The sequence below is a fragment of the Pteronotus mesoamericanus genome, unplaced genomic scaffold, assembly GCF_021234165.1.
Source record: "Pteronotus mesoamericanus isolate MK-2021 breed Mesoamerican mustached bat unplaced genomic scaffold, CSHL_Meso_final scaffold_21, whole genome shotgun sequence".
Classification (NCBI taxonomy): domain Eukaryota; kingdom Metazoa; phylum Chordata; class Mammalia; order Chiroptera; family Mormoopidae; genus Pteronotus; species Pteronotus mesoamericanus.
Window position 1 is genome coordinate 4,670,535 of NW_026555310.1, and position 21,992 is coordinate 4,692,526.

The 21,992-nt window shown below is 46.0% G+C and overlaps 2 protein-coding genes and 1 pseudogene across 3 annotated transcripts; 1 reads left to right on the forward strand and 2 right to left on the reverse strand.

The window, feature by feature from the left end:
- The first annotated feature begins 2,607 nt into the window (after positions 1 to 2,607).
- On the forward strand, positions 2,608 to 3,988 carry LOC129085100 (microtubule-associated proteins 1A/1B light chain 3B-like; annotated as a pseudogene).
- Positions 3,989 to 10,409: 6,421 nt separating this feature from the next.
- Positions 10,410 to 13,626, reverse strand: LOC129084652 (cytochrome c oxidase assembly protein COX14). Its single transcript, XM_054590844.1, has 2 exons — positions 13,492 to 13,626; positions 10,410 to 10,816 (listed from the first exon to the last, which is right to left on the reverse strand). The coding sequence occupies exon 2, from the start codon at positions 10,806 to 10,808 to the stop codon at positions 10,635 to 10,637; it is 174 nt and encodes a 57-aa protein (XP_054446819.1). The 5' UTR covers positions 10,809 to 10,816; positions 13,492 to 13,626; the 3' UTR covers positions 10,410 to 10,634.
- An 839-nt stretch (positions 13,627 to 14,465) lies between these two features.
- On the reverse strand, positions 14,466 to 21,678 carry GPD1 (glycerol-3-phosphate dehydrogenase 1). Of its 2 annotated transcripts, none has more exons than XM_054591130.1 (8): positions 21,547 to 21,678; positions 20,971 to 21,148; positions 20,032 to 20,172; positions 19,299 to 19,437; positions 18,927 to 19,039; positions 18,001 to 18,234; positions 17,667 to 17,773; positions 14,466 to 16,667 (listed from the first exon to the last, which is right to left on the reverse strand). In XM_054591130.1, exons 1-8 carry the CDS (start codon positions 21,651 to 21,653, stop codon positions 16,571 to 16,573), a joined length of 1,116 nt encoding a protein of 371 aa, XP_054447105.1. In that variant the 5' UTR covers positions 21,654 to 21,678; the 3' UTR covers positions 14,466 to 16,570. The 2 variants fall into 2 exon arrangements, with proteins under 2 accessions (XP_054447105.1, XP_054447106.1); XM_054591131.1 differs by having other exon boundaries at positions 18,001 to 18,114; positions 21,547 to 21,666.
- Between the last annotated feature and the right edge of the window lie 314 nt (positions 21,679 to 21,992).

Sequence of the window (21,992 nt, forward strand, 5' to 3'; positions counted from 1 at the left end):
TGAAGCAAAAAGAGGTTAACTTGCCTAAGGTCAAACAGCAAAGAGTCAAACCCGTGTCTCTATTCTTTTTTTTTTTTTTTTAATAGATTTTTAGAGAAAGAGAAAAACGTCACTTTGTTGTTCCATTTATTCATGTATTCATTGGTTGCTTCTTGTATGTGCCCTGACTGGAGATGGAACCCACGACCTTGGGGAATTGGGACAGTGCTCTAACCACCTAAGCTACATGGCCTGACCCAGTGTCTCTAATCTTAACCACGATACCACTTCCCAAGACTTCATAATGAGGAAGAATATATATTGAAGAAACATTTAACTAGAGTCAGAAGCAGAGACTGGTTAAAGTTGGGCTTGAATGAGTGAATTGAGGTCAGGGTCAATTACGGGAACAGGGTCTTGTTCTGAGAAGGAACTGTATATAAATAAGAGGTGAGAAAGAGAGTGCTAGAGGGTTTGAATACCAGGAGATAATAGCGTTATTGGGGCAGTAAGATGGTCATAAAGCTATCTTATAGATGGCCTGAGATGTTTTCATGCCTGATAGGAAGGATACAAATTTGTGGACAGCAGGTTAGATGCAGACTCACATCATCCCTCTCAGAGAACTGGGAATATTTGTAAGAGAGGCAAGGTATGGCCTCTCCTCTATTAAGTATAAAAGAGTTTTGGCTTTATTATTTATTGGGAAAAAAAACCCAACCTATTGTCTGTGTAGTGTTTTACTGCTTAAATGATTCCACATACATGAAAAAGTGAACTTAAGAACACTTTGTAAAGGTAGGATTATACCCATTCCAAAAATGCGTATTATGGTTATCTACTACTATATAACTAACCACCCTGAAATAGTGGCTTAAAAGAACAATTTATTTCTCATGATTTGGTTGGTTGGATGAGCTCAGCTGGAGATATGTCATGTGGTTGCAGTCAGATGGCAGCTGGGAATATAGTCATTTGAAGACTCAACTGACCTGGATGTCTAAGATGATTTACTAGCCTGGCTAGAAGTTAGTGCTGGCCATTTGGTAGGAATTCAGTTGCAACAGTCAACTAAGGTACCTGTACGTGATCTCTCCGTGTCTTGGGCTTTGCACACGTGGCTGTGTTCCACGAGGCAGGAAGCAGAAGTTGCTAAGTCATTTAAGGGCCATCTAGAACTAGCACATGTCACTTCCACGGTATTACATTAATCGAAGTAGTCACAGGGACCATCTAGATTCAAGAGGACTGTGAGATTGGCTCTACCTCTTGATGAAGTGGCAAGGTAATTGCAGAAGAGCAAGTGGAATGGTAGACAGTTGTGTTCATCTTGGAAAAATTCAATCTGCCACAATGAGGAAACTGAGTTTCAGGAGTTATTTAAAAAATAAACAGTAGTGAGCACACAGTGCAATGTATAGATGATATATTATAGAATTGCATACTTGAGACATAAAATGTTACTAAGCAATGTTACCACAACACATTTAATTGTAAAAAAAAATTTAGGTTGCTCATCACGTATCATGAACTTTCACATTATCACAATCCTAAAAATGAGTTTAGTTGATGGGTGAGAGTATGCTGATTTTAAACCAAGTTCTTAAAACTTTTAAGTCCAGTGTCCATGCAGGGAGATATTTTCAGTTCAATAAAACATTAAGGGCCTATTTTAGGATAGAAACTATGGCAAAAGCTGGGGGTGCAAAAATGAACAAGATCTGGTTTCTACCCTCAAAGAGCCCATACCCCAGTAAGGAAAAGTAATACTACAATGTTACAAGAACTACCCTAAGTTATTCTCAGCAAGGTAGGAGAAAACCTGAAAGTGGCCCCAGGCCCTTAAAGATGAATAGAGTTTTGCCTGGAAAACAGGAATGGAAGGGTGTCATGCTTAGTAGAGATGTGAGACTATGTGACAGTTTTTTGGCTTAATGCATACTAAAATAACCTGAGGCAAATATCTAGAAATGGTGGATAAAGTTTGTTTTTTAATGCATTGCTGAGATTCCAAGAAAAGGTTGAAGCCACAAAGAAAGAAATTGAAAGCTAGAGCAAAAGGCAGACTGATGCAATTACTGGAGGGATAATGGACATAGAACTGAGGGACTTGGGTTTTCACGCTCGCCACAGGAGGCAAAACTGCGGCCGTGCAGGAAGCTGGAACTGAGACCCCCAGTTAGGGATGGGACCCTGAAAGAGCAACAGCCTTAGTGGAAGGGAGGAAATGAAAAAATTCACCCAGTTGGCAAAAGGAGAAAGCAAAAAAGTTTGAATGCTTGGGTTTGTGGGGTCAGGAGATTCTTGAGAATTTTCTCAAATTCTGGGCCCACACTTCATGTGCATCTGAGAACCTAAATGGTACACTTCCTGTGTGGCCTGGGAAGCACCTCAACTCACACTCCATTCCCAGGTAAGGACTTGCATGAAAACTGGCCTCGGGTCAGTTTCCCATGGGGCTGCTCTGAAAGACATGTACGTGATAATGCAGACAACGGGGTTCTTGCACCGTCACCACCACCCCACCCCGTAAGAGCTCCGAAAGATTGTCTCAGACAAAACTTCAACGCATATAACCCAATACTAGTATCCAACATACATCTCATTACAGAAATAACAGACAACCCAATGCCAAGAAAAAAGGAGAGGGTACAGGAAGCAAAGAATATGAATAGGCAGTTCCTAGAGGATAAATAGACAAATGGGAAATAAATCAATAAAGACATGCTCAACCTTACTGGGAATCAATGATGTAAGTTAAAATGAATCGATTCTACCAACAGAATGTGGCAGTGTTGCTACTGAGATTGACACCACTGCTTTGGAAAGGCAGCAGCTAGTAAAGCTAAATAATTCCTCTTTTGGAGAAAGTAGCACATGGGCCCAAGAAAACAAAAGAATACTATTTCATTGCTATATATAAGAGGGGGAAAGTGGAAATAACTCATTGACCTTTGACTAGAGGAATGGAATAAATTGATTTATTCATACAATTGGAATATATAGTAACCCTTGCACAACACAGGTTTGAACTGTGTGGGTCCACTTACATGCATGTATTTCTTAAGATTTTATATTTAGAGAGAGGGGAAGGGAAGGAGAAAAGAGAGAAACATTGATGTGAGAGAGAAACATGGATCAATTGCCTCTCAAACGGGCACGAACAGGGACAACCCACAACCCAGGCAGGTGCCCTGGCTGAAAATCCAACCCAGGACCTTAGGCTTTGCAGGACTATGCCCAGCCAACTCAACCACACAGGCCAGGACATATACGCATATTTTTCTCAACAAATATACAGCTAGCCCTTCATACCCCAAGGTTTTGAGTCCATGGATTCAATGAACCACAGGTCAAAAATTGTATTTTCAGCTCCGACCCATGTGGCCCAGTTGGTTGGGCACGTCCTGCCTAGTGAAAGGTCACCGGTTCCATTCCAGTTAGGGCACATGCCTGGGTTGCAGCTTCGGTCCCAGTCTGGGTGTATTCGAGAGGCAACCGACCGTGTTTCTCTCACACATCAGTGTTTCTCTCCCTTCTTTCCCTTCTTTAAAAATAAAGTCTGGCTCCCACCTGAAGCTGCCAGGACCCTCAGCCTCACCGCCCCCTCCAAGCCCCTGGAGCCCTGCAGTAAGAGAAGACCATCAAGCAGCCACGCACCTTCCAACAAAGAATAGATGTCCGACTTACCCCAGAGTAGCATCTGACCAAAATCCCGGTCATAATAGAATGATACATTCTATTATCTTCTAAAGGTGAGAAGCAGCTTCCTTTCCTGGGTAAAACCAAGTTTCTTGTACCTGGCCATGTCAACATGTAATCAAGATAATTAGAAGGCGCTTGCAGCTCAACAGTAATCAAGCCTTCTTCCAATTAGTGAATGGGCGTGGTGAGCGTATCCACACCAATTTTGGAAGTGTATGAAAGTGAGACGGATAAAGATGGATTCCTGTATCTGGTATATGCCTCTCAGGAGACATTTGGAATGAAATTGTTAGTGTCAGACTAGAAAAATGCATCTGTTTTAGAATTTTTAAAACCCTTTTGAACAGGAAAGAAAAGGATATTGCTAACTGAGATTGATCAGTTCACCTAATCACAGATCATCAAAACAGTAGTGTTCCTGCCTGGGAGTTTTAGAAAGTTGTCTTCGTACTGCAAGCATTAAAATTGAGCTCCAAGTGAGCACGTTCAGCTTTGGAAAACCATATTATTTAACCTTGGCTGTCTTGTCTTCAAATTTAGAAGTTTAAAAATAAAATACTTTGCATGCCAAGTTACCAATAAATAAAATCTTAAAAAAGAAAAAAATATATTTTCAATCCTCAGTTGCAGAAGCCTGACTGCATGCACTGTTTCTGCATCATTTTATTTAAGACTTGAGCATCCATGGATTTTGGTATCTGTGAGGAGTGAGAGGGTCCCAGAACAAGTCCCTCATGGACAACTGTAGTTAAGTTTTGGGGGAGTAAAAAATTATATGTGAATTTTCAACTGGGAGGTCATCACCCCTAATCCCCACATTCAAGAGGATTGTACAGCAATTAAAATGAACCAAGTTTTCCTGTCAATATGTATGTATTAGCCTGAACCAATAGGCTATATATGTACATAAGTAAATAGTTAAAACATATAAATTTTTTAAAGATCTATTTTAAGGAACTGGATCGCATGGTGATGGAGGCTAGGAAACCACAGCATCTGCCGTCAGCAAGTTGGAGACCCAGGAGGGCTACATACACAGTTCCAATCCAAGCCTGAAGGCAGGAGAAGACAATATCCCAGCTCCAAGACAGTCACGTGGAGAGAAAGAATTCTCTCGTATTCCACTTTTAGTCCTATTCAGGCTATCAGTGGATTGGATGAGGCCCAACCACATCAGTCTACAGATTCAAATGTTAACCTCATCTGAAAATACCCTCACAGATGCTCCAGAAATACTGTTTAACCACTACCTGGGCACTCCGTGGCCCAGTGAATACAAAATTAACCAGCACAATGGACAAATATCAAAAATATGTTGAGTGAAAAAGGCAAGTGGCAAAAAAAAGTCTCAGTTGATGCAATTAATATTAACTTTTTAACCCTGAAATAAGATTAAGGGTACTTTTATGGCAATAGTACAGAAACATATAGCTACTGAAGAATGGATAGTGTTTATCTTTAGGGAGGGAGGATGTAAGATGGGTCTATTTTTGGTGCCCTTCAATATGTTTGGAATAATTAATCATTTCAATGTTTTAATATTAAAACAAGTATGTGGAATTTTCAGGGAACTGTGATCTGTTGGGGTTGTATCAGAGTGGCAGGAGATGAGAATAAGAAGGTAGTCTGGCGCCAAATTATAAAGAACTTTGACCATCATGCTGAAGAATTAAATTTTAGTTGTTGCTCTTTTTAAATTTTATTTATTTTTTAGATAGAGGGGAAAGGAGGGAGAAAGAGAGGGAGAGAAACATCTGTGGGTTGCCTCTTGCATTCCCCCAACTGGGGACCTGGCCTGCAACCCAGCTACGTGCCCAGACCGAGTATCACACTGACGACCTTGCAGTTCACAGGCCAGTGCTCAATCCACAGAACCACACCAGGCAGAGCTAAAGAATTAAATTTTAGATGGTAGATTGTGGGAGCTTCCAAATGTTTAACGCAGCAAAATTAGTCTGGTAAAGGCAGTCATGGAAAAGGCTACCTTAGGACTTGGAACTTGACCTTAGGTACAGGAAATGGCTTCATAAAAAAATAAAAAATAAAAAAAAATAGGCCTGAGTTGGCATAGGCCACTATGTAGTAAGGACACATAGTAAGGTTATCTGTACCACCTTCACCTCAGTCATCTACATGCATTTTTCTTCTAGTTCAGTAAGGTCTCTCCTAGGGCAGGCTCACCAAGAGTTTAGCCACAGCCTTAGGCCTACAAAAAAAATAGCAGATTTGGAATCTGCCTTCACTCAAATGGTTGCTCTAGAAAGTAATTGAGAAACAATTCTAAACTTTTTGGTAGCATCATGGCTCTGCTGTTTGAGGGTGATTTATTTGATGTTTATTAGAAACTACACATGACTTGGGGTTTTTTTTTTAGCACAATCTATTACTGGTCTTTATCTTTTAATGAGAAAATTCAGATTATTGATATTTAGTGTAATAACTGAAGAACTTTATTATATTTATTTTGACAGCAAATATATCATTCTTCCTTACTAAATATAGCTCATGCTCAGTAAATACTAAACAACTGCTTGAGCTGTATTTGAAATGATTGTAGATGCTCCAAGTGAAAATGACTGTTCTAGACAACTGGAGGTAGGAGTTAACTGGAACATAGGCCAGAAAACAAGACTGGACAGACAGATACATGCTGGCGTTATCTGCTATATTAGTCAGAGTTCTCCAGAGAAACATAACCAACAGATTAGAGAAAGCAAGTATGAGACTGATTTATTTTAAGGAATTGGCTCACACAATTGTAGGAACTGGCAAGTCTGAAATTTGTAGAGCAGGTAGCAGGCTAGAAGTTTGGGTTAGAGTTGATGTTGCAGTCCAAGATCTGCAGGCCAAAGCACAGGCAGGGTTTCTAGGTTACAGTTTTGATGCATAATTCCGTTGTTGGGAACTCTCAGTCTTTGCTGTTAAGGCCTTCAACTGATTGGATGAGGCCCATTCATATTACAGAGGGTAACTTGCTTTACTCAAATTCTGCTGACATTTGGTCTTCACCCCAGGTTTTTTCAAAGAGCTTCTAAGACCCTTGCAACCTCCAGAATGATGTTTTCTTTTTGTGTGTGTATGCTAATGAGGTGACTATTGGTGAGCCACTAGATAGTTTCAGGATGGGAGCTGGTTGCCAGAGAAACCAGACCAAGGCATGATTTGAAGGTTAGGATTTTCAGCCCCACCTGACCTCCAGGGAAGGGAGAGGGGTGAGGGATTGAGTTTATCACCAGCAACCAATGATTTAATCAGTTATTCTTATGTAATGGAACCTCCATAAAAACCCCAAACAATGGAGTTCATAAAGCTCCTGGATTGAATACATTGGGGTGCTGATAGGCTGCTGCCCTATACCTTGCCCTGTGCATATCTCCATTTGGCTGTTCCTGAGTGGTATCCTTTATAAGAAACCAGTAAGAGTAAATGAAGTGTTTCCCAGAGTTCAGTTCTGTGAGCCATTATAGCAAATTATAAAACCTATGGAGATGGCTGTAGGTCCTTATTTGTAGACAAGTCAGGCAGAAGTATGGGTAAACTGCGGACCCACTACTTGTGATAGGCATCTGAAAATGGGGGGCAGTTTTGTGGAACTGAACCCTTAACTTGTGGTGTCTGCACTAAACCGGAGTAGTTGGTGGCAGAATTGAATTAGAGAATACTCAGTTGGTATCCAGAGGTGACGAATTGTTTGGTGCTGGAAAAACTCACACATTTGGTATCAGAAAGGTTGTGAGGAGAGGAAAGTTTTCATTTAAGACCCCTTTAACCTCTGCCCTACTCTACCTCACTTCACCCCCAATATAACAACTACTATTGTAAGTTTGGTGTGTCCTTTCAGTCCATTTTTAAAACATACTTTTTATAGTTTCATGATCACACACATATACATAACATAGAGTATGGATAACCACATTTGGTAATGACTTTCACCATGAATTTGTGATATGTCATCTATCATACTCAATTTCTAACATACACATTGACCTGTTTATTATTCTATGCCACTGGTTTATCTATGCCTGCACTACTACCCCAACATTTAGATTACTATTAGCTTTCTACCATGTCTTGATATCTGGTAGGCCCAACCCACCTTCTTTGTTCCTTTCAAAATTGTCTTAGCTACTTGTGCTTCTAAAGATTTTTTTTTATATATATATACATATAGGAAAAGTGGTATCTTCTACAGATACTTGGCCCAGCATGGAAGGTGAAGAGTCAGAGAAACCCTTTAGGAAAAAGAAAGGATAGATAAGTGGATAAAGAGGATGTTCTATTCAGAAAGCACAAATGGGAGTGAAAACAAGAAACAGCATGCAACCAGTCAGCAGATTTATATTACTAGAACAAAGGATGAGGTAGGAACATAAGGTAGGTCAGATCTTACGCCCCTCATATGCCATACAGAGGAATCTGGACTTGACCCTACAGATCAGGGATTCTTAACCTACTGTCTATGGTTGAACTTCAGAGGCGATCAAAAGCACAGTGATGCCGTCATTGAATTTATTCCATATAGATGTGTCTGATGGAAATGTGGCGAATCAATTTGACGTGGTCACGATGCGAACCAAGACCACTAAGAGCCTTCTGCAAAAGTATAAGCAAGAAATTATAAGGGTAGAACTGGTTAAATGGATGTTTAAATGGTAAAAATTAATATGACAATTACTTGGTTGGGAGTAGGGTACAGGGAATAATCTAATAATTCTCCCATATTTCTGACTTGGATGATAGTGTCATTAAAATGGGGAAAAAACATGAGTAGGACCTGGAGATGGGAAGAAATGCTGTTAGTGGTAGACATATCAAGTTAGAGAGGACTATAGGATATTCAAGTGGATATATCAAGCAACTGGATATATTTGAAACTCAAAAGTCAACCTGGAAGATACAGGCTTGGAGGTCAGCAGCAGGAATTAATAGCTGACATTTATTTACTGCTTATCATGTGCCAGAGTATTAAGTAGTTAATATGAAATAATTAATCTTCAAATTAACCTTTTAAATGAGGAATTAGTTTTTTATCCCCATTTGACAAAGGTAAACTGAGGAGTTAAAAGAGTTAATAATTGGCCTATTGCGATAGAGCTATAATGGTGGAGCCAGGATACCAACACTGAGCACTTAACTACATTCTGGAATGTTAGAACCATTAAGTACCTAGATTGAGAACATACAGAATACGCGCAATAGGCCAAGAACAAAACTGCAACACATTAGTGTTTAAAGTGGGCAGAGGAAATCAGGAGGAAAAATCTAAGTGGCAGAAAGGAACAAGATAGTGGTCCCTTCCTGGGGCCACACTAGAGCTTCATTGCCTCAGGAAATAAAGGGGGGACTGAAATCTTCAGTGAACGTGGCACAACGGAGGAGATGTCAACCAGGAATTTCAATGGAGTCGCAGAAGTGGAAGAACTTCAAGTCCCAAGAAGTGCTATCATGTGAGGCTTCTCCTTAAATAATTCTGAGTAGTTTGTTTTGGTAGGTGGGTGAGAGCCTTAAGCAAGATTATATACTGAGAAGAGGGTGAGCTAGAGAGGTAACTAATGGAGCAAGGACTGAGGTTGAGAAGGATGGAGGCAGAGACTACATGGGAGTTGTTACTACATAAGGTATGGGCACAGGCTGCACATTGAAGCAGTTTAAGCCAATAGCAGCTGACAGATTGGAATAAAATAGGAATCAAACACCTGGAAGTTTCCAAGTTCTAGAATAGTGTGATTGAGAATATAAGCTCCTCAAAAAGGACTGACTTTATACTTCAAAGTGGCACCAGGGAGAGCTCAAAGAAGTGATCCTAACCATACATGTGAGAAAGCAGAGGAGGCAGTAGAGTCCTGGTTAACATACCAAGGAAGAATGGGAGTAAAAGGGTTAAGGATAGCAGAAAGCTGGTTGTTTTGTTTGTTTGTTTGTTTTTGTTGTTTTAATGGAAGAGGGCTTTCAGGTGAAAAGTTTAGGAGTAGGGGGACAAAGGTCAGAGCAGTATGCACATAGAGCATGAGAGGACAGGTATCCAAGGAAGTTGATACTTGGGGTGATCACAAAGAATGACATGAACTAGCAACGTTAAAGCTCAAAATGGAATGGTGGCAACAATAATTCTCTTCATAGCTGGATCCTACCTTGAATACACTGTTTTCTTTCACATCCTCTTCACAACTCTAGTAAGACCTCCAGGTAAATTTCCCATATAGTGGTACAGTGAGAAACTGACCTTATGCTAATACTACACCCAATGAGCTTAAGGAGCTCATTGAACTGCATTAATGCCTTATGCATTAAGGAACTGCATTTCTATAGGCTGCTCAAGAACCCTTCCTTTTGGGAACTGTGCTTCCTCCACTTGGTAGTTTTGAGAGTGCTGTTAAACAAAGGCCTCTGCCTTCCTTGACTAAAAGATGCATGTGTGGCCATGCTGGCTAGAGTACTGCATTACCTGGATACAGTAATTAGTCCAGGGTTAGTTACTGACCAGAAGCGCTCTGGTCCTTAGTCTTTTCAGGGGATTTATACAGCTGCAGGGAGTCTTGTTTTTGAGATCATGAAAGGTAATACTACTTTTAAAACTGTATATCCTCCACTTCATGGGTTCCGAGAGCTCAAGATTTGGAAATCCAGTCTGTGAATGGAAAACTGGTAGTTAATCGCCGCCCCCCTGCCCCCGTGGTTCATACCCTATTTAAGTAAACAAAAACACCAAAACACAGAGAGACATGGCAAAATATTTAATGTGTGTAGGTGTGCCTCACCCTCCCCCAATTCCTGTTATGATATGACAGCGTCCCCAAACTGACAGTTCCAGAGAAAACATGGGCACTTATTCCCAGCAGGGTTTGAAAACCCAGGGTCCTGGTTCTCTTGACTTTAGATAAGATTGTAGGTGAGCTCTTTCCACAACATGCCTCAGGTCTCTCCGGACAAGAAACAAAGCCCCCTAGGTTCTACAGGTCTCCTGAGGTCTTCTGTTCTTCTGCGGCCTGGCGCTGGGAGCTGCGCCGCTGGAAATAGCGGTAGGCTCGGACACTGCAGAGGTAGCCCCCATACACAGTGAGGAGCATCATGGAGGTAGAGAAGGTCTTGTAGCCAATGTCAGCTAGCTGCTTGGCAGTTGGCATGTTGTCCCCTACAAAGACAGACTGGATTTAGACACCAGGATAGCCCTCATGTGCCCAGCCCATTTCCCTGTTTATAGCCATTCCATAACTTTTGCATTCTGCTTAGTCTGTCTCCTCTATTCTGGATGGCCCGTACACGTAAGCACATTCGTATAGTGGAAGACAATGTTTAGGAGCTCTAAGATTCAAAACGGCAAATCTGCATAGGAGATACAGACACATAGCTGGAACTACAGGTGCAAATATCTGAATGACATGACAGCTAACACCTGGCCCTCCATGTCTGTGGAAAAAAGTGACTGGTATGAACCACCAAGAAATGTTAATTGGAACATTACTTTAAACACGTATCAGTTTTTCTGGCTAGCAGACAATTAATGGAGGTAGCTAGGGATTAAATATTAGCAGTAAATTATCCTATGTAGGAGAATCAAATGGGAACCTTCTAGGCAATATCCAATTTATTTTCCCATAAAAACAATCTTATTCATGGTGGTCAGATTCCCAGGTTAACCCTCAAGCATCTGTTTAAGCCAATATATACCTGAAATAGTGCCAATAGTACATTTATATTATTTCAGTTGTACTTACCCTTCTACAGCATTAATTCTAAATTCCAAACACAACACCAAGTACCTATCCCAAGGGCTAAAAAGAAACTTACTGAGCCTCCCCAAAATTTCTGACTCATGTTTGCATGAGAAAAATTACTTCAAATTTAACTGTTCCCTGGATATTCTGAGCCCGAAAACAAGAGAAAGTCTGGCATGGCAATCTCTCATCCTAAAAAAACATTCCTCAATTTGGGACTATGAGTGTGTTCTTAGACTCCTCTCTGTTGAGGGAACTGAAATTAGTGTGAATACGTTACTTAAAAGTCAAGAATTTGGGAGAAGAAAAGTTCAGGTATAATGTCTTAGGGGGTCAGGAGTAGGGTGAGACATAATAGTGCTTCTCCAAGTGAGTTCTATGGGTGAACATTCCCTTGGAGCCAGTTTTTGAAAGTGGAACCACACAGAGCTGAGCCGAGCCATAGCTTCCTTGAATTATAATTCCAAATGACTTTAAATAAGGTCAGAGGAAGGAAAACAAATGGCATGGACTCAAGATGACAAAGGGTTATGTTGACATTACCTGAGCTTTGAAAGGACCCCAAGCTGTGAGACAGTGAAGAAGACTCACACGCAGGGCAGGCAGGGCAGGACATTAATGTAGTAAACAAGCTCCCAGCAAAGAGACCTGCAGACCTTCAACCTCCCCCTCACTTCTTCTTTCCCCTCATATCCCTCCTTACCCTGGCCAGATGCTAACCAGTTATAGGGCCGCTTCTTCAAGGGGCAGAAGGAAGAAGGCTGGAAGCATGCAGTAGGCAAGAAACAGGATGGTACAGCTTAGCTAGAATAGTGACCTAAGGCTTATTAATAGACGTAATTTGGTGTTTAGAATGCACTTCCTTCTCTTGCCTAATCCAACCTTTCTATTTTCAAATTAACAAAAACTCTTCAGAACCTGAGCTAAGGCAGGGCTGTGGAAAAGAAGACAGACGCAAAAGTTCAAATGAGTTTTATTAACTGAATGGATTAGGGCAAAGCTGAAAATACTTCCAAGTTAGGAAACTTTGTGGATTGGAACAGTTAATAGAAATCAGAAACAAGAAGAGACAGGTGTGTGCACTAGGATGGTGGCAACAGTGTGAGTCAAGAAAATGAGATGGGTTTTGGACATCTTAAAATTAAGATGCTCAACACAACATCAGGTGATGTCTAGCAGGTAGACGGATATGCAAAAATCTGGATAGATCTTGGGAAAGACAGATGGAGGTAACAAGTGACACGAAGGCAGAGGATAACACCAGAGAGAGTGGCTAAGGGGAATGTCAGTTTGAAGAAACACAGTAGCCCTGGCTGGTGTGGCTCAGTGGATTTGAGTGCAAGCCCATGGACCAAAAGGTTGCTGGTTCAATTCCCAGTAGGGCATATACCTGGGTTATCAGCCGGGTCCCCAGCTGGGAGTGTGAGAGAGGCAACCACTGATGTTTCTCTCTCATTCTCCCTCCCCATTTCTCTAAAAATAAATAAATGTTGTTTTTTTTTTTAAAGCAAAATAATTAGGGAAAGAAAGCAGGTAGGAAATTCCAAAAACTTCTGGGGGGCTTTTTGATTTTACTACATCCCTCTTCCTGGCTGAAATTCACTTGTGGTTCAATTCATTGCCACTGATGGAGGTGTGCTGTATCTTTCAGGTGTGTTGGGCCAGAATGGTAATTGGAAACCACTACCGCAAAGTTATGTGCCATGAAGACTGGTCAGGTGGGATCACTGAATGGGAATAGGTGACCAGGTGACGTGTAAGCCGAGGATAAAAGTTAATTCAGTGAACTGAACTGGAAGAGACATTAAGTAAAAAGCAAATTCTTAGCCAGGGCTCCAGCAGGCCCATGAACTCTGACCCTCCCCAAAGTCACAGCTACTAGCGTCAGAGCGTGGAGGGCCAAGACGCCCGGTAGGTAGCTGCAAGGAGTTTGTTGGGTTAGAAGCAGTGCAAACCGCGGCTTGGGTCCGCGTCGCAGACACACCGGTGACTTCAAGGGCACGCAAGCCTGAAGCCCGGGGCATGGGAAGATGCGGTGAGCAAAGGCCGGCCCAAACAGGCGCGCCTCAGCTCGCCCCAGCAGACGGTGTACCTGAATCCTGCAGCTTCCCGCGGTCCAACTGAGGACTCCGCAGGCAGCGTCTCGCCAACACAGTCTGCGCAGCCCAACACAGCAACCAGGGCCTGACACGTGAGGGTTGGGGCCAGGAACAACCCTAGACACTGAGGCGCTATTGGTGAGGAAAGCCACCCTTTCTCCCTCCCACCCGCCCAGTTCACCCTCTAGGATTCGGCTTCCAATGCCAGAGAGCGCACCGCGCGCGGGACACAGCATAACTCCACCCACTGAGGCGGGAGTGACGCTAGCCACAGGTCCAGTGGGATGCCGTCCTTGAACTTCCGGCTTCCGGGCCAATCACCCTTACTACACAGCAACAGACGAGCCTCCCTTTCCTAGAGGCCTGTTGAATTCTGGGAGTTGTAGTCATTCTCCATTGAGAGAGGGTCTTAGGAGACTCAACCGGAACTTTAAGGATACTCAGTCACGAGGAGAAAGACTATCTTTCTTGCCAAGTCAGTCAGCCAGCCAATCCCCAGTCTACGACGCAGTGACGACTCGAGTAGCTAGGTAAATTCTCTCAGGGTCAGCCCCCTGGAGGTGGACCGCGCGCCCCCTAGAGCCTGGAGATGCCCTCTTCCCCGTGGCCAGGCTTCGGCCAAGCTCAGGTAAGAAGAACCGACCCGCACCGCGAGGTCTCAACCGCCGAGGAGGCGGCAACTCTGGCCGTGGCCACGGAGTGGGCACGAGGGATGTTTCTGTCCCTGTGTGACGTCTCCGCTTGCAGGCGGCGTGATGAAGCCTCAAAGAAGCGCTGGGAAGGGGATGGAAGGGGGTTGCCATTTCGGGGAGGACAACTGCGTGGGCACCACAGCTAGGGGTAGGGAATGTCTGGGATTGTCGAAGGTTTTCTTTTTTTCCTGTGGTATGAATGAAAATATATACATGCAGTGCTACACCACAGCTTGTGAACTGCCACATGCACTGATGCACTCTTCCCCAACTCGTTTCTGGTAAAACCACGCTTTATTGGGTAGATAAATAGGCCTGATTCGAAGACCTTCGATTCAGTTAACTGTGGAGTGAGCAACAAACAGTAGGTAAACACAAGATATGTTTGACTATCTAACAAGATCGCAGCTGCTGGTGAGGGAAGAAAGCTGGCTTCCTGCCCCCACTTTGACCTCCTATATTCAGTCAGTGCCCCTGACTGGGTCCAGCCAGATCTGGGGGGACTGTGTGCCTCACTCCTGCTACCTGATTCAGGCAGCCCTGCCCTTCACTGGAAAGAGAGTTCTCAACGGCTAGAAGCTGAGAGGAGCCTGCCTCCCTTGGTTACCAGGCCGGGAATAAGCGAGAGTTAACATGCTGGCCAGGGCCATAGTGTGCCAGGTGCTGCCACTCGGGAAGCTGAGACCCTTTCCTCTACCCGAAGGAGTTTCTCAGGCGCTCAGAGCCTATTTATAGCCAGGAGCCTAGCTAGGCTGCTGACCTGTGACATTCCCCACTGCCATCCCATCCTGGAGCTAAGCCAGGCAAAGCACACTCCTCTCCCTCCTCCCCTTTCTGTTCTTCCCTTACCCTAGGGCAGCAGTTTTGAGCCGGTGTGTGATGTGCTGCAAGAATGTTTATAACATGCAATACCTGACTCTTTAGTCGGGCATTCTTTTCTCTTAAATTGTCAAATTAAAAAAAAAAAAAATGACAACAGCCAACACAACAAGAGCTGTCCAGTGTGAATGAATGAAAATTGTATCTATTTTTTTTTTTGTCAGCTTGGTAAAAAATATATTTTGTGTGTGCTACAGAATTTTAGTAATTAGTTTATGTGTGCTGTGAAATGAAAAAGTTTAAAAATCTCTGCCCTAAGGGATAGGGTGGTTTTAATTGTTTTTCCTCTTCCTTCAGTCTCCTAGCTCTTGGGGGTACTCATATATACCTTGTGAGAAGGCAGATGACAGAGAGCTGGCCTTGGAACATCAGGACCCAGCAACATGGGGATCTGCTCACCCTTCCCTACGCCTGCTCAGCCTTTGGGACACTCTCTAGCCCCCTGGCTTCTAGATACAGGTGCTTGTTAGCTGCCCTGGCCGCTCTGGAGGCAGCTGAGAAATATGTACAGGGTTTGGGAGAAGGAAAGGGGGTGGAGCCAAGGATGTTCTGGGGAGACAGCAGGAGGAGGGACCCAGCCGAAACCTCCCCTGCCACTAGAGCTCCTGTGAAGAGGGGCAAGGCAGATACGAAGGTCACAGGGAGCAGAGTGATCTGAGCCTGCTATGAAAAGGTGTAGCTCTGTCAGCAGATTAAGTTCCTGCTCCCCAAAGAGGGTGCTGGTGGGGAGGGAGAGGGAAGGCTTGCAAAGGTCACACACAGTGGGGAGGAGCTGGCAAAGAATTAGGAACCGGGAAGTCCATGGGGAGAATGACAAGCCCCAGGGCCAGAAATGCCAGCATGGCAGTAACTGTGGTGCCAGGGCAGCCTGGGGGAGGGGAAGGGGAATGACCAGAGGTTTCTGAGGACGCAGATGTTGCTAGGAGAAGCTAGAAGGGGGTTGAGATCTTTGTATTTTGTTAACAAACACTGAGATCCATTGATGCTGTGTGGGGCCTGGCAGAGGTCAGACAGAGCAAAGGAGTCCGTATGTCAGCTCAAAATCTCAAACCCCTCCCTGACAGGCCTTGTCTCATCCCTCTTGTAGCTGAGATAATTCTTTAGCCACTCAGCCGGGCTTGGGAACAGGATTCCTGTTCTATGTGATGCAGCAGTGGGTAGCCATTGCCTTGCCTTACCTCGCTACCCCTCCACCCTCCACCCCACCACACATGCCCAAAGCAGACAGCACGGGGGCTTCCCAGAGGACAGGGAGAAAGCCCCATGTTTGGAGAGGGACAGGCATCTCGATTCCTGGTGAGATGTGGCAAGAGGCTGCAGGCTGCTTCGTGGTTTAGGATTTCCAGACAGGTCGTAGGGCCCCACAGCCCCCTGTCCTCCAGGGAAGAGCTGAGAAGAGGCTGCTCTGTGGGGAGACCCAGAGATCCTGGTGCCAGGTACCCAAGCTTCTGCCTGTCTCCGCCGGGGTAAAGAAACTGCCTGGCCTGGGCCATAGCGCTGCTCACATATGTTCTGGATGATTCTGCAGGCAGCGGATGAATTCACCCACTGGCTGGCTCTCGTAGCATACCCTGTACACAGCCATGAACAGAGGGAACCTAGAATGGGAAAGGAGAGACCAACTTAGACTTTTCATATGTCCTCTATCCCCTGTTCCCTATCCCCACCTAACACTCCACTCTCCTATTCTCCCACCTTTGAGTTCAGGTAGACTCTGGTTCTCAGTTTCCGGTCGCTGAGAATTTGAACTTCCTAGCTCTGGGTTTTAGGGTCAGGTTTTTAATTGCCTTGCTTTCTATCATATTGAACTTGCCGGCATTCCCTGGAATTGCTTTTTTTCCAAGTGGGCAAGCCACTTGACCTCTGTGAGCCTCAGTATCATCAACTGTAAAATGGGGCCAATGTAACAAAGTAGTGAAATGATTATGTATTCTATGAAGGTGCTCAAATAAATGACAATTTCCTTCTTATCCTCTTGCCCAGGCTGCTTCCTTTACCAGGAGGCTTTATCCTGACCAGCCATGAGCTAATCTTCTGAACCTGTTTTATACTCTCTTATTCCAGTATTCTTTTTCAGACCACCAGAGCTCTGCTCTGATCTGCTCATCACCTCCTCTGTCTTTGTGCTTCGCATAAAGCGGCACCTTGAAGTAGAGACTGTTCTCACACCTCAGTACCCAGGACAGCAATCAGAGACAGAGGGTTGGCTTCTGGGAGCAGTTTAGACTGAGGGTGCAAGACATAGAAGTGGGACAATCAGGTGAGCTTATTCTTGCTGCCTCAGAGCTCCAGGTCCCCTGGCAGAGGAGGAGGAAAGGATTGAGGGAGGCTATGCAGAGGGTTGAAGCAATGTGGTATAAAAAACACTAGACTGCAAGGAGTTCAAAACCATGAACTAGCTCTGGGGCAGAGAGCATACCAGACTCTCTCCAATCTCTGGTCTCTGTATCTGTTAACATAAGATAACATTTCTCTCTGTGTCCACTTCACAGATTGAAGAGGGTTCAGGAAGATGAAAAAGGGGGAGAGTACTTCTGGTTGTGGTTCCCTCCACCACTGGGGCTGTGGTTCCCAGTGGGGCTGTGGTGGACACTTACTTATCCACCAGGCCCTTTTGTTGGAGGATGCTGTGCAGCTCCCGGGCTGTCTGGGGCCCCTGCAGCTTCTGCCCATTCAGCATCTCTTTCTCCAGTTGCTCAATGGACTGTGAAGAAAACAGGACAGGTGGATGGAAATGGGAGAGGAGAACTGTCAGTGTGAGGTGGAGAGTCTGGGGCTCAGAGGAGAGGTAGAAGGTCTTAGGAGGAAAGAAAGGCTAGAAATGTTCATACCAAGTTTAATGTTTGTGCTCAAGAGATACCTCAAGCCAGATTCCTCTACCTTGGTACCTGTAGGGCTCACCCTCCCTTCTCCATTCTCCTCATGGCTCACCTTTCCTGTCCGGGCAAAGGCCTCAGCCACCTTTCGGTTCCGCCCTCCGTAGCAGGTAGTGATGAGGTCAGCAACACCGCAGCTCTCCAAGAAGGTGGCAGGGGACACAGGACCCTTACAGAAGATTTTGGCAAAGGCGATCATCTCCATAAGCCCCAGCCGGATCACCGCTGCCTTGGTGTTGTCGCCGAAGCCCAGCCCATCGCAGAAGCCAGCCCCCACGGCCACTACATTCTTTGGGGAATGGAGGTCACAGGTGACAAAGGATCCCTTCCTGCAAACCCTGCTTGCAGCCCTTACCACCTGCCTCATGCTGCTTCCATCAGCCATGATATGTCCACTAAAATTAAGTGAAGTATAGTGGGTGGCTCCACAACTATTTCCACCTCTTGGTTTTCCCCTTTGCTGTACTCCCTCCTTTTAGCATGGACTTATGCTTAACTGGCTCCCCAAATCTGCTCCATACTCCGTCCTTGAGGACATTTCCTGAAAACCAATCTTCTGTCCAGCTGGCCCTCCCATTCATGACTATCCCTGATATCCACAGCTCAGTCTAGGATCCACAGTTCTAGCCATCGGTCTCTCTGGGGATTCTGGACATCTTGTCTCCCATTAGCCTTGGGTGCTCTCCCAGGGCATCTCTTCTCCCCTCTGGACCACCCCCTGGAGCCAGGGGTAGGGATGTTCTACAAGAGGCTATAGGGTGAAAGGAAGAAGTGGGTCCAGAGTCTGATGGTGAATAATCAGCAAGCCTAAATGTCCTTGACTTTGCTTTTGCAGTTCTTCCTGTGTGTATGGCATCTGGTGGGAAACGGAAGCAACTTCCTGTGAGTGAGAGTCTCGAGTACCAGCAACCTTGTATAGCTCAGCCAGACCCTCTTGCAGGACCTTCTCCCTACCCCCTAGTGCCTCTACACCCCTCTCACCTTTAAGGCCCCACAGATCTCTACTGTGTCCACCTCTTGCACCACTGTGATGCGGAAATTAGGTGTCTGCATCAGTTCTTTCAGAAGCTGTCCCTGGGCGTTGTCCTTGCAGCCTAAAGTGGGGAGAAGCAAAGCTTGAAAGGGGAACTCTTGATTCCTTTTCATACATGTGCCCTAAGCAGGACCTGCAGCCTTTTCCCTGGGGGTGTCCCAATCCTCCCTCACCTCCGATACTTGGGGAGACCAGAGGGTCTTCTTCCTTTGCCTGCCTTATGGGGAGAAGATGACTAAGTGGACTCAGGGGAGGAAGAGTGTGAGGAGGGGATATAAGTGGAGCTGCAGGATGTGCGTGGGCTGTGGAGGGGCTCTCACCAATAGTTGTCTCACAGAACTTCTCATCAGCCACCTCGCTGGCAATGTTGGCCCCCATCAGCACACTCATGGGGATGCCGAGCCGCTCCCCGATCACTTCAGAGATGAGCTTCAGCCCATTGGGGCCCTCATCTACACCCTGGGCACAGGACGGAGCTCAGGCCAGGTGCCCTTTATGCCCACCTGGGAGCTTCCCACCTAGAAATCCCGCCCTTTCCAAATCTGCTGTCCCAAAGGTCCTGCCCCATTCCATCCAAGCCAAAGCTTGCTGTAAGTAGGGTAGTTGGCATATGAAAATGAATCTATCTGAAAACTCTCCTCTCACATACCCTCAAGTCAACCTACCTCTCCAAGTCAATGTATCTCCTCCACATTCCTAAACATCCCACTCCCGAGTTCCCCAAACCAGCTGCCATCTCAGCCACTGCTACAAACCAACTTCTCTTTCACATTTCTCAAACCAGCCCACTCCTCTTGTCCCCAGGCATCTGTTGTACACCACCTAAATGCCCCAAGACATCTTCCTCTAAACCAGTCTTGTCTACTCCTCAATGAACCTCCCCTTCCCACCAGTCCCCAGCACCTGACTTTCTCAAGCCTCCCCAAAGCCAACTCCTTTACTCTTTCCAGAAAATTCTTGACCCACTTCTGCCACTTTCTGTTCTCCCCACTTCACCTGCTCTGAGTCCCACAACAGTTAGCTACATTCCCATCCACCTGGCATCCCTGGCACCTTAATAAGAGATATCCCAGTGGCGTTTGCCTTCAGATGGCCCTTGAGCTGATCACAGATCTTGCTGATGAACTGATGGGGCACCACAAAGATCAGGATGTCAGCATCCACTGCAGCCTGGACCACATCTGGGACAGCCACCTGTGGGGTGATCAGTGCTCATGGGCCCAATAGACTTCTAACCAACCCCATTCAGATCTAAAAGCCAAAGAGTGAAGCTTGCTTGTAGGGGAAAGGAAGGCCATTTTGAGCATTGAACCTGGAAGGGCTGAACTTGGAGAAATAAGACTCTATTCCTTCCCCCTAGCCTTCATTCCCTCTCAGCTCCAGCTTCCATGGGTTCTTGACTCCTGGAAACCTCCTCCCAGTACCCTCCTAGCCTTTGGCTGGGGGACAGTTAGAAGCCAAAGGAGGGCTGAGTTTGGCAGGAGGAAGAGGCCAAGTAATTTCATCACCCTGCTCTTTAGGGCCTCTGGCTGGGAAGAGCACCAGTCTTCCTGCTATTTTCTCTGCTGTGGGGAGTGAGCCACATAGATTTGACCAAAGATTCTAAGTCCAAGGGTTAGTGTCCAAGTCTGCTATAACCCAGTGAATAAGTAACAAGATTAGAGCCTGAGGCAGACACTACCTGAACCCCAGGTCTGGGAGCTGGAGAACCTGTCTTTGGTTACCACAGAAAACAACTTCCTTGTTTTCTCTGAAAAGCCTGGGAGCCCATAGAGTGGGGGGTGGGGGTGGGGATGGGGAGGAACACATTCAAGTTCTCAGTTCCAGAAAGCTCCCAGGGGACCATTTTGGGGGCTGTGCATAGAAGTGCCCTGTGCCTGCAGCAGCCCTCCTGAGACACTTCCCAAGGCCAGGTGGCACCTGAAATGGCCCCCACCTCAGCAGGGGGCACCCCTCCACTTCCCTCTCTTCCTTGCAGGTGTTGGGGCTCACCACGTTGGGGGGAAGCTTGTGCCCTGGCAGGTATTTGACATTTTCATGCTGTGTGTTGATGATCTCTGTCAGCTTTCTGCCCCCGATGTCTTCCTCAAACACCCACATGGTCACCCGTGGGTCAAAGCGTGCCAGCTGGGCTGCATTGCCACCCACAATCTTGGCGATCGCTGAGCCCCTGGTGGGACGGGAAGCACAGAAAGTGGAGGAGTGGAGGCGTGAGAAAGGAATGGTGGCAGAGGAGGGGGCAGTGTTCCACCTCAGCACATCACAGCAGCCCACACGATTATTTACTAGCCACCTTCCTTGTCACTCCCACCCCAAACCCAAGCAGCTTTTCAAGCAGGGAGCACTCTGGAGGCTCCTTTCCTGTGGCAAACAGGTGCGGGGACAGGCAGGGGCCAGGAGAGGTTTGGGCACCATCTGTCCTATGGGGGTAGGCACAGAAGACAGCACCAGGGATGGAAGAGGAACCACAGGGTATTTCCTACCCACTGTCTGCCTCCTGTCCACTTAGGCCCCTGCCCCCTTGGGGGATCCCCCTTCCTCTCCATACTTCTTGACAGAGCCACTTACCAGTTGCCGGAGCCGACAATGCAGACTTTCTTGCTGGCCATGGTGCCGCTTTTCTTCCTGAGCCAGCTGGTTCCACACTCCCCAGCTCCTCTGCCCGCTAGGAGCATATAACTCCGCCACACGTGGGTGCAGCCAAGCCCCACCCTCCAGGGGTGGGTGGGGAGGCGGGCGCCCAGAGAGACAGTCTGGCAGAGCCAGGGAAAAGGGAGAAAAGAGTGGAGACAGGTGGGGAACAGGAATGGAGCACAGACCGGACCCCACCTTTCCTCTTAGGTTTGCCAGCTGACAGCGATGGCAGCCTTCTTCCCTTGGCCCCAGCCCAGTCCCCTCGGTCCCCCTGCAACAGTCTCATCATGAGGTCTGCCAAGAAATAGTCCAGACTGGCCCCCTCACTCCCTTCTGCCTCCCAGCACCGGAATAAATTGTATATAGCCCTAGTAGCAGGC